This window comes from Coregonus clupeaformis, unplaced genomic scaffold (genome assembly GCF_020615455.1).
Source record: "Coregonus clupeaformis isolate EN_2021a unplaced genomic scaffold, ASM2061545v1 scaf0620, whole genome shotgun sequence".
Taxonomy (NCBI): Eukaryota; Metazoa; Chordata; class Actinopteri; order Salmoniformes; family Salmonidae; genus Coregonus; species Coregonus clupeaformis.
Genome location: NW_025534075.1, coordinates 267,669 through 284,904, shown reverse-complemented (window position 1 = coordinate 284,904; position 17,236 = coordinate 267,669). Strand labels below are relative to the sequence as shown.

Below are 17,236 nucleotides of genomic sequence, written 5' to 3'. Positions count from 1 at the left end.
AACCAAAGACAACAAGAAGCAGGAGAGACAGCTGATGATTTTATCACTGCACTTCATTGTTTGTCAGAACATTGCGGTTATGGAGCTCTGCTTAGTGAGATGATAAGAGACAGACTAGTTGCAGGCTTACATGACAAAAGACTGTCCAAGCAATTACAAATGGACCCAGAAATAACACTGGATGAAGCTGTCACACGCATTCGTCAAACTGAACTTGTGGAAAAGCAACAGGACCTGCCAGAGCATACCTTCAAAGCTGCCAGCAGTGCGGCACATGTAGACGGTGTGCTTTCATATAGCAAACAGCAATGCCCAGCCAATGCCCAGTGCCAATCAGAGAAGAAGAATCAAAACTCAGAAAGACCACAACAACCCCAAACAACACAGGAGAATGGAGAGGAGCCCCAAGATACTGATGACTCTGATGAGTGGATCGAGGGTTTCAGTCCTGGAGGAGAGAAGCCACACTTCTTCTCTGACTGCGGTCAGAACTTTCAAAAAGTAAGGGATCTTATAAGACACCATCGAACACATACAGGAGTGAAAGAAATGTTCTGCCCTGATTGTGGGAAAAGTTTTACCCGCTCTGATAATCTGAAAAGGCACCAGATGACACATAAGAAAGGGGGTGATTGTCCTTACTGTGATAAAAGCTTTTCTGAACCGGGAGAACTAAAAATACACATGGAAGTACATAGTCAAGAAAGGCCATACCTTTGCCCCGACTGTGGGAAGAGATTCAAACAGTTATGGGTGTTGAAAAATCACCAGCTAAAACATACAGAGAAGATTTTACCACGGGAAAGGCATCACCGCTGCTCCGACTGTGGGAAGAACTTTACACGAAGTCATAGTCTAAGAAGACATCAGCAAGAAACACATACAGGTGAGAAGCCTTATCACTGCTCTAATTGCGACAAAAGTTTTGCGGGACGTGAGAGACTTAAAAAACATCAACTAACACACAAGGAAAAGAAACATAAATATTACCGCTGTTCAAGGTGTGATAAAAGATTTCCTGACATAGCAAAACTAAGATCACACCTTCCAGTACATTCTGTAGACCTGGCACTCCACTGTTCTGACTGTGGAAAGTGTTTCTTAAACAAGGCAAAGTTCGAAAGACACCAAATAATACACACTGCAAGTGGGAAAAAACCATTCCTCTGCACTGACTGTGGGGATGGTTTTACAAATTTACGACGGTTGGAAGAGCACCAGCGAACACACACCGGAGAGAAACCGTACCACTGCACTGAATGCGGGAAGAGTTTTGCACGTGAATGGACATTAAAGAGTCACAAGCAAGTGCATAAGTTAAAACACTCTGGAGAAAGAGCAGCCTATCCTTGCTCTGAATGTGGAAAGACCTTCTCCCGTTCACGTGACGTGATGACTCATGTGAGAAGGGTGCATAATAAAGAGAGACCTTTCCAGTGCTTCTGCTGTGAAAAACGTTTTTTCCAAAAGAACTTCCTTACAGTACACATGAGAATTCACACTGGAGAGAAACCGTACCAGTGCTCAGACTGTGGACAAAGCTTCTCCCAAATTGGCGACCGAAAACGCCACCAGAAGAGGCAACACTCTAAAGAGGAGACTTGACCTCTATACTAGTGTGGAAGGCCACCTAATTTGTGCAAAAGTCAGTCCTCTCCTCTCCTCTGTGACTCGGAAACTGATGAGTGGTCGCCATATGTAGGAGAGTGACAATTTGTTAGTAGGCGAATGGAGGAGATTGCTCCCCTCAATTCAATTGCCTCCTTTGGCAGAGAAACATCAGGGAAGAATCTCAATTGCATACTCCTCGCATTCTCTCCCCTCGCCGCCACCTCAACCCATTGGAGGAAAAGGTCATAGGGGAGGGACCTCTGGCTTTCTCATCCAATGGGTTTTGAGAAGGAGGCGAGGAGAGATGACGCAGGGAGTATGCAATTGAGATTCTCTTTTATCACCCTCAGTTTCCACCCTGCAAATGTGTATTTGTTAGCCTTTTGGGTAGTTTAAAAGGATTATTTCAAAGAGAAAAAGGGTAGTTAATATATGGACTTGACTATTAGAACCAATATTTCACTGGACAATTAATATCAAGGATGTGATAATTAAACATTTACACAGTCCACTACAGTGGAGGCTGCTGAGGGGAGGACGACTCATAATAATAGCTGGAGTGGAGTCAATGGAATGGTTCTCAAAGATGTGGTTTCCATGTGGTTGATACCATTATTGACTCCATTCCAGTCATTATTATGAGCCGTCCTCCCCTCAGCAGCCTCCACTGGTCCACTATAGTAAAAAAAAATAAACATGTCTCTCAGATTCATGAACATTTGACTCAAGTTATTAAATGTCCAAGTTATTCGGATTGCAACATATACATGCCATGTACTCTCTTGTGATTTCCTACTTCTGAAAGTGAGATCAGAAGATTTGTGATAGCCACTGACACAGTAGCAGCAATATGGAACTTTTTTGGGGAAACCAGACAAAATGCACATATAAATGTGAATCATTCTCATTGAAAGCAAGTGCGCTATTTCTATGCTTTCCGTGTTTAAGTTTCGTTTTTGCGTCTTACTTTCGGTTTTGTACACCAGCTTCAAACAGCAGAAAATACAATATTTTTGATTATGGAAAATATATTTCACAGCTGTTTAGACAACTAGCTCTCACAGTCTCACTAAAGAATTAGAAGTTCATCCATGTTTCTCAAACGTCAAATTTCGAAGTGTTTAAGGTTAAATGTAGGTAATAACTCTGAATGGTAAGGGCTAAGGTTTGGGATAGGCTTATAAAAAATCTCAACTTTCTAGCGCTGTATTTGAACTTGCAACCTTTTGGAATCAGAGGCAGATGCTTATACTGTCCCACCATGCCCTAACAAACCCAAACCTACATGAAGATAACAGCGCTTACTGTTGCCCATAGTGTCCTGTTTTCACGTCATTTCCCGACGTCCACAGACATGGATGGACATCGAATACCGACTTGTATCACGGGTGACCTGGCTGGGTTTAGATGGTACAATGATTCTCTACACTATACTTGCTTGTTCTGTCACAAACTGAAATTAGGTGAACTATTAATATTTTAGCAACCAGGAAATGGTGGAGCGATTTTCTGCATAGTGCATCTTTAAGTGTCTTGAATCAAAAAAGCCTTTCCCACATTTCTTGCAGGAGTATGGCCTGACTCCTGTGTGCACTTGCATGTGGGTTTTGACATGATTGGCTTGTCTGAATCGTGTCCCACAGACGTCACAGCTGAAAGGCTTCTCTCCCGTGTGGACTCGCTCATGTCTTTTAAGATTACAGATAAATCCGAAAGTCTTCCCACAATCACTGCACTTCTGTGGTTTCCTACCTGTATGGATCAGCTGATGTATCTTAAGAGATTGTTTTGTAATAAATCGCTTTCCACAACAACCACAAGCATTGGGCTTCTCTCCAGTGTGTAATTTCTGGTGATGGTCAAAAGTAACTTTAAGGAGAAAATGAAGTATTTCTGCATGTGCACATAGCCGCGGGATGTAGGGGTGCTAACGGTGCTGCAGCACCCCCTTATAAAAAATACATAAAAATAAAGATCCCACCAAATTAGTGCGCTAGGCCTTTATTGCTCCTGTAGGAGCAGAGAACGATACTTCTCAGCAGAGCGGAGAAAAAAACTCCTCCGTACTGGATAGATACTTGTGGTTTCTAGCTAACATTACACCAGTCAAAGCAGTGGAGCGTGTATTAAAGCAAAAACCTTTATTGGTCAACACCATTCATCTTTGGGCGATGGGGAGAGGGGGTTTGCAAAATACTATCATATCACGCAATTATACCGTTTATAAAATGGTCAGATATCTATTTTTAATACAGACTAGCTAAAAAAAATACTTAAATTGATAAATTATCCAATGGATTAAGGATTTTATGGGGGGGGGGGCCGTTCAAAAACACAAGTTTGCACCCCCTATTTTAATTTGCTCCATGGCTCAGGCTGCCAAGTGGACAGAAGGTTGTTTTGGCTCATCTCAGTTGCGAAGAGGAATAACTCTGCAGCTGTTTCTGAATAATAAACAATACCATGCTGGTGGCTGGTAACATTCAAATAAAACCCAGCGCTGAAAACGAAACGTAGGCTGAAAAAAATTTCAATGCCATAACATACACTACATTACCAAAAATATGTGGACACCTGCTTGTTGAACATCTCATTCGAAAATCATGAGCATTAATATGGAGTTGGTCCCCCCCCCTTGCTGCTATAACAGCCTCTACTAGATGTTGGAACATTGCTGCGGGGACTTGCTTTCATTCAGTCACGAGCATTAGTGAGTTCAGGCACTGATGTTGGGCGATTAGGCCTGGCTCGCAGTCGGTGTTCCAATTCATCCCAAAGGTGTTCGATGGGGTTGAGGTCAGGGCTCTGTGCAAGCCAGTCAAGTTCTTCCACACCAATCTCGACAAACCATTTCTGTATGGACCTCGCTTTGTGCATGGGGGCATTGGCAAGCTGAAACAGGAAAGTGCCTTCCCCAATCTGTTGCCACAAAGTTGGAAGCACAGAATAATCTAGAATGTCATTGTATGCTGTAGCGTTAAGATTTCCCTTCACTGGAACTAAGGGGCCTAGCCCGAACCATGGATAACAGCCCCAGACCATTATTCCTCCTCCACCGAACTTTACAGTTGGCACTATGCCTTAGGGCAGGTAGTGTTCTCCTGGCATCCGCCAAACCCAGATTTGTCCGTCGGACTGCAAGATGGTGAAGCGTGATTCATCACTCCAGAGAACGCGTTTCCACTGCTCCAGAGTCCAATGGCGGCTAGCTTTACACCACTCCAGCCAACGCTTGGCATTGCGCATGGTGATCTTAGGGTTGTGTGAGGTTGCTCGGCCATGGAGACCCATTTCATGAAGCTCCCGACGAACAGTTAGTGTGCTGACGTTGCTTCCAGCGGCAGTTTGGAACTCTGTAGTGAGTGTTGCAACCGAGGACATACGATTTGTACACGGTACGTGCTTCAGCACTTAGCGGTCCCGTTCTGTGAGCTTGTGTGGCCTACCACTTCGCGGCTGAGCCGTTGTTGCTCCTAGACGTTTCCACTTTACAATAACAGCACTTACAGTTGACCAGGGCAGCTCTAGCAGGGCAGAAATTTGACGAACTGACTTGTTGGAAAGGTGGCATCCTATGACGGTGCCACGTTGAAAGTCCCTGAGCTTTTCTGAAAGGCCATTCTACTGCCAATGTTTGTCTATGGAGATTGCATGGCGGTGTGCTCGATTTTATACACCTGTCAGCAACCGGTGTGGCTGAAATAGCCGAATCCACTAATTTTATATATATAGTGTAGGAAAAGACAAAGACAATGCATTCACACGGATTTGCACGAAGTGGGCAGGTCGGATTCACTTCAAGCCCAAATATATCATACTTTGACTAAAATTATGACATATTGACTTAAATCGTTGTGCAACATCATGGGTAAGTGGATTTCTACGGTGTGGGCCTTTGAAAAATACACCAGAATATCAACTCAGTCTGACTGACCCACCTCAGGACCAGGGAATTCTCCTTCTCCCTTAATGAAAATATGCCAATTATATGCACATCAGTAAACTTCAAGTGAAATGGTTTGAAAACGTACCTCAAGAATCCAGGCATGGAAGGTGTCGCTGTAGTTCTAATTATCCCACAATAAATTATGGCAAAACGAGAAGATTGAAATACAACTCGTTTTTCATTAAACTGCCTTTTTCGTCCTCATGGTAGCTAGCCAATACCAAAGCAGTCCATTTAATTCCACACTTCAGGCACCTACTCACCCCAATGCTAGGCATTACATATTCATGGAATCCAATGGGCTGCTATAGCATTAGCATGAGGACTAAAAAGGCAGTTTTAATTAAAAGAACTAGCAGTATTTAAATCTTCTTGATTTGCCGTAATTTGTTGTGGGAATGTTTTCAAACCATTTCACTTGAAGTTCACCGAGGTCCACGTGTTAGCATATATACAGTGGGGTCCGGAATTATTGGATCCCTTAATAAAGATTAGCAAAAAATAATATAAAATGAATAATACAAATACTGAGCTATATTATATGCTAAAAATATACAGTACCAGTCAAAAGTTTGGATACACCTACTCATTCAACGGTTTTTCTTTATTTTTACTATTTTCTGCATTGAAGAATAATATGAAATAACACATATGGAATCATGTAGTAACCAAAAAAGTGTTAAACAAATCAAAATATATTTTATATTTGAGATTCTTCAAAGTAGCCACCATTTTGCCTTTTATGACAGCTTTGCACACTCTTGGCATTCTCTCAACCAGCTTCATGAGGAATGCTTTTTCAACAGTCTTGAAGGAGTTCCCACATATGCTGAGCACTTGTTATCTCCTTTTCCTTTACTCTGCGGTTTGGGATGAGTCTGACCATCTCGATTGGATTGAGGTCTGGTGATTGTGGAGGCCAGGTCATCTGATGCAGCACTCCATCACTCTCCTTACACATCCTGGTAGTGTGTTTTGGGTCATTGTCCTATTGAAAAACAAATGATAGTCCCACTAAGCACAAACCAGATGGGATGGCGTATCGCTGCAGAATGCTGTGGTAGCCATGCTGGTTAAGTGTGCCTTGAATTCTAAATAAATCACAGACAATCTCACCATCAAAGCACCCCCACACCATAACACCTACTCCTCCATGATTTACGGTGGGAACCACACATGAAGAGATCATCCGTTCACCTACAATGCGTCTCACAAAGACACGGCGGTTGAAACCAAAAATCTCCAATTTGGACTCATCAGACCAAAAGACAGATTTCCACCGGTCTAATGTCCATTGCTCGTGTTTCTTGGCCCAAGCAAGTCTCTTCTTCTTATTGGTGGCCTTTAGTAGTGGTTTCTTTGCAGCAATTTGACGATGAAGGCCTGATTCACGCAGTCTCCTCTGAACAGTTGATGTTGAGATGTGTCTGTTACTTGAACTCTGTGAAGCATTTATTTGAGCTGCAATCTGAGGCTGGTAACTCTAATGAACTTATCCTCTGCAGCAGAGGTAACTGGGTCTTCCATTCCTGTGGCAGTCCTCATGAGAGCCAGTTTCATCATAGCGCTTGATGGTTTTTGCGACTGCACTTGAAGAAACTTTCAAAGTTCTTGAAATGTTCCGGATTGACTGACCTTCATGTCTTAAAGTAATGATGGACTGACGTTTCTCTTTGCTTATTTCAGCTGTTCTTGCCATAATATGGACTTGGTCTTTTACCAAATAGGGCTATCTTATGTATACCACCCCTACCTTGTCACCACACAACTGATTGGCTCAAACACATTAATTTGTGGAATTTCTTTCCTTCTTAACTTTTAACAAGGCACACCTGTTAATTGAAATGCATTCCAGGTGACTACCTCATGAAGCTGGTTGAGAGAATGCCAAGAGTGTGCAAAGCTGTCATCAAGGCGAAGGGTGGCGACTTTGAAGAATCTCAAATATAAAATATATTTTGATTTATTTAACACTTTTTTTAGTTACTACATGATTCCATATGTGTTATTTCATAGTTTTGATGTCTTCACTAGAAGAAAAACCCTGGAATGAGTAGGTGTGTCCAAACTTTTGACTGGTACTGCATATACAGTTGAAGTCGGAAGTTTACATACACCTTAGCCAAATACATTTAAACTCAGTTTTTCACAATTCCTGACATTTAATCCTAGTAAAAAATTCCCTGTCTTAGGTCAGTTAGGATCACCACTTTCTTTTAAGAATGTGAAATGTCAGAATAATAGTAGAGTGATTTATTTAAGCTTTTATTTCTTTCATCACATTCCCAGTGGATAAGAAGTTTACACACTCAATTAGTATTTGGTAGCATTGCCTTTAAATTGTTTAACTTGGGTCAAACGTTTCGGGTAGCCTTCCACAAGATTCCCACAATAAGTTGGGTGAATTTTGGCCAATTCCTCCTGACTGAGCTGGTGTAATTGAGTCAGGTTTGTAGGCCTCCTTGCTCGCACACGGTTTTTTCAGTTCTGCCCACACATTTTCTATAGGATTGAGGTCAGGGATTTGAGGTCAGTGCTTTGAGATGGCCACTCCAATACATTTGCTTTGTTGTCCTTAAGCCATTTTGCCACAATTTTAGAAGTATGCTTGGGGTCATTGGGCCTCATTCACCAATATCTACCAAAGAATTTTCTAAACTTTGTTCTTAATAAACTCCCTAAGAAAAGTCTACGTCGGATTCATGACATGTTCTTAAACAACAGAATTGTTCGCACCTGTGTTCTTAGGATTGATGAATCCCATGTCTTCGTAATTGAAAGCGTGTGCCAGTTGTTCCTAATTAGCATAAGAAAACGCCCCGCAAATTCCCATATAAGGACATGACACTTCAGGGCCGTGTGCAAGAAAAGTTGGAGAATGTCCAAAAGACGCACAGACGGTGGTGGTCCACCGATCACCAAACGAAAAATGAACTTCAGTAATTCTGAAATAGAAATTCTACTGCAACAGGTAAATTCCAAACGAGGCATAATATTTAGTAGTGTTTCCAGTGGTTTTAAAGCCACCAACAAAACGGAGGCATGGAAGGAGATCACGGATTCCGTCGCTCAATTGAAGATGTAAAAAATACATGGTTTGACTTAAAATCAGAGACCAAAAAATCAATTGCCAAACATAAGAGACATATGCTGACCACTGGAGGGGGGCATGCATCGGGGCCATTATTGGTGAGACGGTACTCTCAGGTGTGCCATCAGCGGATCAACTGGACACTGACCAGGGCCCTATATCAACAGGTTCATATCCTCTAAGGCCATCTCCCACCAGTGAATCAGACGGTAAGCAAGTCTTACTGAATTTATACAATTTCCTGTCATAATTTAACTGAAAGCAACGGTGAAACCATTGGAAAGGAATTTTACACCAGTTTGTCAAACCAAATGTAAGCATATGTGACTGAATGAGTCCTCACCTGAATTCCTAGTTTATTCTGTTTGAAATCCTATTGCTTTTGCAGTAGGCCTATATTGAACTGAAACATCAACAAAAAAAACTTTCAGTATGGTTTTTGTTATTTACAGATCTCCAATCTAGGCAACCCCTCTGAAGAGGAACCTGACACCATTCGGCCTTCCTGCAGTAGGCCTGCCTCTGTACGTGCCCCCAGGTCCCGTCCAACTGCACGTGTCATCTCCGATGCGGTCTTGGATAACCAGGAGCAGATTGCGCAAAGTCTCTGTGAAATCGCTTCTACTCTGGCCACAATATCAGAAAAACTCAAAGACAAACACACATTAAAAAATATAAAGAACGCGCACTGAAACCTGTGACATTTCATGTGTTTAATGTGTGGTATTTAAAGGACAAAACAAATAAAAAACGAGGAATTATTTGTTGTGTGACTTCCACGCCAAGTCGGTTGTCTGGTCCCAGCAATGGGTCAGGACACACGTCCTGGTGTGGTGGCTGAACTGGAAGTGGAACACCACGCTTCATAGCGATGTTGTGTAACACACAACAGGCCATGATTATACTGCAAACCTATAAACGATGTAAAGATGATTTAAAAGCTAGAAAAACTAAAAATGAATTGTTGGAATTAGATTATTCTACAACATGTTCTCCATTTTTCAAACCTGAATAAAACAAGTAGTCCTACTCACCTTCTCTGGCTTGTAAAGCAGCTTACCACCTGCTGTGTCCAAGCACATCCAGCGTCCCTTCAGAATACCAATGGTTCGCTCAATGCTGGAGCGGGTGCGTGCGTGCCTCTGGTTATAAAGAGGCCTCTTGGTGCGTCTGAGGGTTTGTTAGTGGCGTCATTAGCCAGGGCGCAAGGGCATACCCCCGATCTCCTAATGAAACAAGTCATTAATGAAGAAACCCACTATTTGAAACCAACAATTGGAATTTGAAATTACTGAACGATGCTTACCAATGAGCCATGCGTCTCCAGCAGCTCCTTGTTCCAGGCGCATTCCCACAGAACTGTTCTGCAAAATATAAGAGTCTGGATAAGAGCGTCTGCTAAATGACTAAAATGTAAATAATGTGCACCTCCTGGGAAGCGCAAGACCACGTTCAAGAGATGGTTGTCGGAGTCGCAGATGACTTGTACATTGATTGAGTGATATTGCTTGCGGTTGAGGTATGGGAATGGGTCTGGTGAGGGTGCCTTAATGCGCACGTGAGTGCAGTCTATTGCCCCGATTACGTTGTGCAGACCCGCAATAGAGTAGAACCCTCTCTTGACTGGCAGCTGTTGTTGCGCTGTGTAGGGGAATAAAATATATTGTGTGGCCAGTTGATTTATTCCATCCACAACTCGTGGGAGAGCGCGGCTGATGGATGGCTGTGATATGCCCACCGGGTCTGCTAACTCCCGCTGAAATGTCCCAGTGGCTAAAAATCCCAAGGTGGAGAGTACCTGCACATGAGGTGGTACGGGATTGGACCGTTGGGTATGGCTTCGCAGCGCTGGCTCCAAAGTATCACACAGCTCCATTAAAACGTGTATTGGAAGCCTAAACCGTCCGATCAAGTACTCGTCAGTCTCTGCAAATAAATCAACGTGATCCTCAAAGATGCGTTCCCTTCTCAGAGCACGCTCGGCAATGGTGTCAAGCAGTAATAGATGTGCCATTTTGATAGCATGCCTGATGTGCAGAAACAGGCCCATTTTGGCCCTATAAATAGCGCGACCAATCACCACATAATGCAGGATTTAATCAGCTTAATTGCTGATGTAAATTGCAGTGTTAGTGTTTCTTTACATACTATTATTTTTTTTCCAACAAATGATCAGAAACACATTACAGTAAAATACTATCATTGTAAACGACTGTAGAATGAAATGAAATGCAGTAACCAATTATTTGGAGCAAACTGTCGTCACTCAAATGTGCATAAGAATGCTCTTGAGTGTGCATGGATTTTGTTCTTAGATAAGAACAAATCCAAGATGAGAAAACATTAGTGAATGTCAGAATCTTCGTAAAAAGTGTGTAAGTGGGGTTTAAGAACACATTACTTCGTAAGAACGGTTGGTGAATGAGGCCCATTGTCCATTTGGAAGACCCATTTGCGACCAAGCTTTAACTTCCTGACTGATGTCTTGAGATGTTGCTTCAAAATATCCACATAACTTTCCTTCCTCATGATGCCATCTATTTTGTGAAGTGCACCAGTCCCTCCTGCAGCAAAGCTCCCTCACAGCATAATGCTCCACCTCCATTCTTTACGGTTGGGATGGTGTTCTTCGGCTTGCAAGTACCCCCTTTTGCCTCCGAACATAACGATAGTCATTATGGCCACACAGTTCTATTTTTGTTTCATCAGACCAGAGGACATTTCTCCAAAAAGTACGATCTTTGTCCCCATGTGAAGTTGCAAACCGTAGTCTGGCTTTTTTATGGCGGTTTTGGAGCAGTGGCTTCTTCCTTGCTGAGCGGCCTTTCAGGTTATGTCGATATAGGACTTGTTTTACTGTGGATATAGATACTTTTGTACCTGTTTCCTCCAGCATCTTCACATGGTCCTTTGCTGTTGTTCTGGGATTGATTTGCACTTTTCGCACCAAAGTACGTTCATCTCTAGGAGACAGAACGCGTCTCCTTCCTGAGCGGTATGACGGCTGCGTGGTCCCATGATGTTTATACTTGTGTACTATTGTTTGTACAGATGAACGTGGTACCTTCAGGTGTTTGGAAATTGCTCCCAAGGATGAACCAGACTTGTGGAGGTCTACTATTTCTTTTCTGAAGTCTTGGCTGATTTCTTTTGATGTCAAGCAAAGATGCACTGAATTTGAAGGTAGGCCTTGAAATACACTGCTCATAAAAATAAAGGGAACACTTAAACAACACAATGTAACTCCAAGTCAATCACACTTCTGTGAAATCAAACTGTCCACTTAGGAAGCAACACTGATTGACAATACATTTCACATGCTGTTGTGCAAATGGAATAGACAACAGGTGGAAATTATAGGCAATTAGCAAGACACCCCCAATAAAGAAGTGGTTCTGCAGGTGGTGACCACAGACCACTTCTCAGTTCCTATGCTTCCTGGCTGATGTTTTGGTCACTTTTGAATGCTGGCGGTGCTTTCACTCTAGTGGTAGCATGAGACGGAGTCTACAACCCACACAAGTGGCTCAGGTAGTGTAGCTCATCCAGGATGGCACATCAATGCGAGCTGTGGCAAGAAGGTTTGCTGTGTCTGTCAGCGTAGCGTCCAGACCATGGAGGCGCTACCAGGAGACAGGCCAGTACATCAGGAGACGTGGAGGAGGCCGTAGGAGGGCAACAACCCAGCAGCAGGACCGCTATCTCCGCCTTTGTGCAAGGAGGAGCAGGAGGAGCACTGCCAGAGCCCTGCAAAATGACCTCCAGCAGGCCACAAATGTGCATGTGTCTGCTCAAACGGTTAGAAACAGACTCCATGAGGGTGGTATGAGGGCCCGACGTCCACAGGTGGGGGTTGTGCTTACAGCCCAACACTGTGCAGGACGTTTGGCATTTGCCAGAGAACACCAAGATTGGCAAATTCGCCACTGGCGCCCTGTGCTCTTCACAGATGAAAGCAGGTTCACACTGAGCACATGTGACAGACGTGACAGAGTCTGGAGACGCCGTGGAGAATGTTCTGCTGCCTGCAACATCCTCCAGCATGACCGGTTTGGCGGTGGGTCAGTCATGGTGTGGGGTGGCATTTCTTTGGGGGCCGCACAACCCTCCATGTGCTCGCCAGAGGTAGCCTGACTGCCATTAGGTACCGAGATGAGATCCTCAGACCCCTTGTGAGACCATATGCTGGTGCGGTTGGCCCTGGGTTCCTCCTAATGCAAGACAATGCTAGACCTCATGTGGCTGGAGTGTGTCAGCAGTTCCTGCAAGAGGAAGGCATTGATGCTATGGACTGGCCCGCCCATTCCCCAGACCTGAATCCAATTGAGCACATCTGGGACATCATGTCTCGCTCCATCCACCAACGCCACGTTGCACCACAGACTGTCCAGGAGTTGGCGGATGCTGTAGTCCAGGTCTAGGAGGAGATCCCTCAGGAGACCATCCGCCACCTCATCAGGAGCATGCCCAGGCGTTGTAGGGAGGTCATACAGGCACGTGGAGGCCACACACACTACTGAGCCTAATTTTGACTTGTTTTAAGGACATTACATCAAAGTTGGATCAGCCTGTAGTGTGGTTTTCCACTTTAATTTTGAGGGTGATTCCATATCCAGACCTCCATGGGTTGATCAATTTGATTTCCATTGATAATTTTTTGTGTAATTTTGTTGTCAGCACATTCAGCTATGTAAAGAAAAAAGTATTTAATAAGATTATTTCATTCATTCAGATCTAGGATGTGTTGTTTAAGTGTTCCCTTTATTTTTTTTGAGCTGTGTACATCCACAGGTACACCTCCAATTGACTCAAATTATGTCAATTAGCCTATCAGAAGCTTCTAAAGCCATGACATCATTTTCTGGAATTTTCCAAGCTGTTTAAAGGCACAGTCAATTTAGTGTATGTAAACTTCTGACCCACTGGAATTGTGATACAGTGAATTATATGTGAAGTAATCTGTCTGTAAACAATTGTTGGAAAGATTACTTGTGTCATGCACAAAGTAGATGTACTAACCGACTTGCCAAAACTATAGTTTGTTAACAAGACATTTGTGGAGTGGTTGAAAAACGAGTTTGAATGTATTGTCAATCAAAATACCCAAGTACTTATAATGGGGAACTTCCTCAATTTGGGCTCCCTTTAAAATAAGTCAGATTTGACCGTTCAGACATAAGTCGCATAGCCAGCAATCAGATTTGTATCTGATTTCAAACCAAATAAAATAAAATGGTATTTGTCACATGCACCAAATACAACAGGTGGTAGACCTTACCGTGTAATGCTTACTTACAAGCCCTTAAACCAACAATGCAGTTTTAACATTTTAAGAAAATAGGAGATATTAAAATAGTTACTAAATAAACTAAAGTAAAAAATAAAAGAGCAACAATAAAATAACAATAACAAGACTAAATTCAGGGGTTACCGGTACCGAGTCAATGTGCGGGGGTACAGGTTAGGGGTGCAAGGGGGGTAAAAGTGTTAAGGAGCCTTTTGGACCTAGACTTGGTGCTCTGTTCCATGACTTGGGTGGCTGGAGTCTTTGACAATTTTTTGGGCCTTCCTCTGACACGCCTAGTAAACAGGTCCTGGATGGCAGGAAGCTTGGCCCCAGTGATGTACTGGGCCGTACGCACTACACTCTGTATCGCCTTACGGTCGGATGCCGAGCAGTTGCCATACCAGGCGGTGATGCAACCAGTCAGGATGCTCTCGATGGTGCAGCTGTATAACTTTTTGAGGATCTGGGGACCAGTGACACATCTTTTCAGTCTCCTGAGGGGGAATAGGTGTTGTTGTGCCCTCTTTACGACTGTCTTGGTGTGTTTGGACCATGATAGTTTGTTGGTGATGTGGACACCGAGGAACTTGGAAGCTCTGGACCCACTCCACTACAGCCCCGTCGATGTGAATGGGGGCGTGTTCGGCCCTCTTTTTCCTGTAGTCCACGATCAGCTCCTTTGTCTTGTTCACATTGAGGGAGAGGTTGTTGTCCTGGCACCACACTGCCAGGTCTCTGACCTCCTCCCTATAGACTGTCTCATCGTTGTCGGTGATCAGGCCTACCACCGTTGTGCTGTCGGCAAACTTAATGATGATGTTGGAGTCGTGCTTGGCCACACGGTCGTGGGTGTACAGGGAGTACAGGAGGGGACAAAGCATGCACCCCTGAGGGGCCCCCGTGTTGAGGATCAGCATGGGAGATGTGTTGTTACCTACCCTTACCACCTGGGGGCAGCCCGTCAGGAAGTCCAGGATCCAGTTGCAGAGGGAGGTGTTTAGTTTAGTGATGAGCTTTGTGAGCACTATGGTGTTGAACGCTGAGCTGTAGTCAATTAACAGCATTCTCACATAGCTGTTCCTTTTGTCCTGGTGGGAAAGGGCAGTGTGGAGTGCAATTGAGATAGCATCATCTGTGGATCTGTTGGGGCAGTATGCAAATTGGAGTGGGTCTAGGGTTTCCGGGATGATGGCGTTGATGTGAGCCATGACCAGCCTTTCAGAGCACTTAATGGCTACAGACGTGAGTGCTATGGAGCGGTAGTCATTTAGACAGGGTACCTTGGCGTTCTTGGGTGGTCTGCTTGAAATATGTAGGTATTACAGACTAAAGGTTTTGAAACAGAGGCTGCCGCATGCATGTAGATTATATCACCTACGAAGGTGGTTTGAAATGTGGCTTGAAATATCAGATTCCATGTGCTTTTTGTCTGTTCAGACTGCAGGAAAAAGAACAGATTTGAATCGGATATGTGAAAAAATAGGGTCGTACTCTACGAATATTGTAGAGCATGAACCTGCAGGATCGGGTCACCGCTTTGATGTTAGCGGAGAACGACAGGGTGTTGTCCAGGGTCACGCCAAGGTTCTTTGCACTCTGGGAGGAGGACACAATGGAGTTGTCAACCGTGATGGCGAGATCATGGAGCGGGCAGTCCTTCCCCGGGAGGAAGAGCAGCTCCGTCTTGCCGAGGTTCAGCTTGAGGTGGTGATCCGACATCCACACTGATATGTCTGCCAGACATGCAGAGATGTGATTCGCCACCTGGTTATCAGAAGGGGGAAAGGAGAAAATTAATTGTGTATAGAGAGAATAGGAGAGGGCCTAGAACTGAGCCCTGGGGGACACCAGTGGTGAGAGCACGTGGTGCGGAGACAGATTCTCGCCACGCCACCTGGTAGGAGCGACCTGTCAGGTAGGACGCAATCCAAGAGAGAGAGATGATACAGAAGATAGCCCTATTTGGTAAAATACCATATTATGGCAAGAACAGCTCAAATAAGCAAAGAGAAACGACAGTCCATCCTTACTTTAAGACATTAAGGTCAATACGGAACATTTCAAGAACTTTGAACATTTCTTCAAGTGCAGTCACAAGAACCATCAAGAGCTATGATGAAACTGGCTCTCATGAGGACTGTCACAGGAATGGAAGACCCAGAGTTACCTCTGCTGCAGAGGACAAGTTCATTCAAGTTACCAGCCTCAGAAATTGCATCCCAAATAAATGCTTCACAGAGTTGAAGTAACAGACACATCTCAACATCAACTGTTCAGAGGAGACTGTGTGAATCAAGCCTTCATGGTGGAATTGCTGCAAAGAAAACACTACTAAAGGACACCAATAAGAAGAAGAGACTTGCTTGGGCCAAGAAACACGAGCAATGGACATTAGACCGGTGGAAATTTGTCCTTTGGTCTGGAGTCCAAATTGGAGATTTTGGTTCCAACTGCCGTGTCTTTGTGAGACGCGGTGTGGGTGAACGGATGATCTCCGCATGTGTATTTCCCACCGTAAATCATGGAGGAGTAGGTGTTATGGTGTGGGGGTGCTTTGATGGTGACACTGTCTGTGATTTATTTAGAATCTTAACCAGCATGGTGTAGTGTATTAAGATTATGACTTAATGGTTTTAAGTGGAACCTGAGGGGATGTTTATTTAGTGTCAAAGGGAGCCGTTTTTAGTGTGACGCCACATAGGACAGAGAGGTCTGTGTGTTGTAGACAGGTGATTGGACAGTAGAGGGAGCCACCCATATTTTTGTATATCTTATAAGTATAGGCTAGAGAGAGAGAACGTCAGAGCGGCCATTGCAATCAGGGACGCTGCTCTCCGGGGGGATCATGACACCCGTAAACTTATGCTGAAATCTTGTGATATGAATAAACCTTATGATCAAAGTTCAGTATAAGCGGACTCCTTTGTTACAGCAATAACTAGCAACATTGACTCGACACTACAATGGCTACCACAGCATTCTGCAGCGATACGCCATCCCATCTGGTTTGGGCTTAGTGGGACTATAATTTGTTTTTCAACAGGACAATGACCCAACACACCTCCAGGCTGTGTAAGGGCTATTTTACAAAGAAGGAGAGTGATGGAGTGCTGCATTAGATGACCTGGCCTCCACAATCCCCTGACCTCAACCCAATTGAGATGGTTTGGGATGAGTCGGACCGCAGAGTGAAGGAAAAGCAGCCAACAAGTGCTCAGCATTTGTGGGAACTCCTTCAAGACTGTTGGAAAGCATTCCAGGTGAAGCTGGTTGAGAGAATGCCAAGAGTGTGCAAAGCTGT

At 44.0% G+C, this 17,236-nt stretch overlaps 1 protein-coding gene and 1 long non-coding RNA gene across 2 annotated transcripts; both read left to right on the top strand.

The window, feature by feature from the left end:
• Positions 1-6: 6 nt before the first annotated feature.
• Positions 7-2,176, top strand: LOC121562923 (zinc finger protein 501). The gene has a single exon (XM_045216143.1). It carries the CDS (start codon positions 100-102, stop codon positions 1,603-1,605), a length of 1,506 nt encoding a protein of 501 aa, XP_045072078.1. The 5' UTR covers positions 7-99; the 3' UTR covers positions 1,606-2,176.
• A 6,577-nt stretch (positions 2,177-8,753) lies between these two features.
• On the top strand, positions 8,754-9,342 carry LOC121562683. Its single transcript, XR_005999604.1, has 2 exons — positions 8,754-8,857; positions 9,101-9,342. It is a non-coding gene; the product is annotated as an uncharacterized LOC121562683 (long non-coding RNA).
• Positions 9,343-17,236: the final 7,894 nt, after the last annotated feature.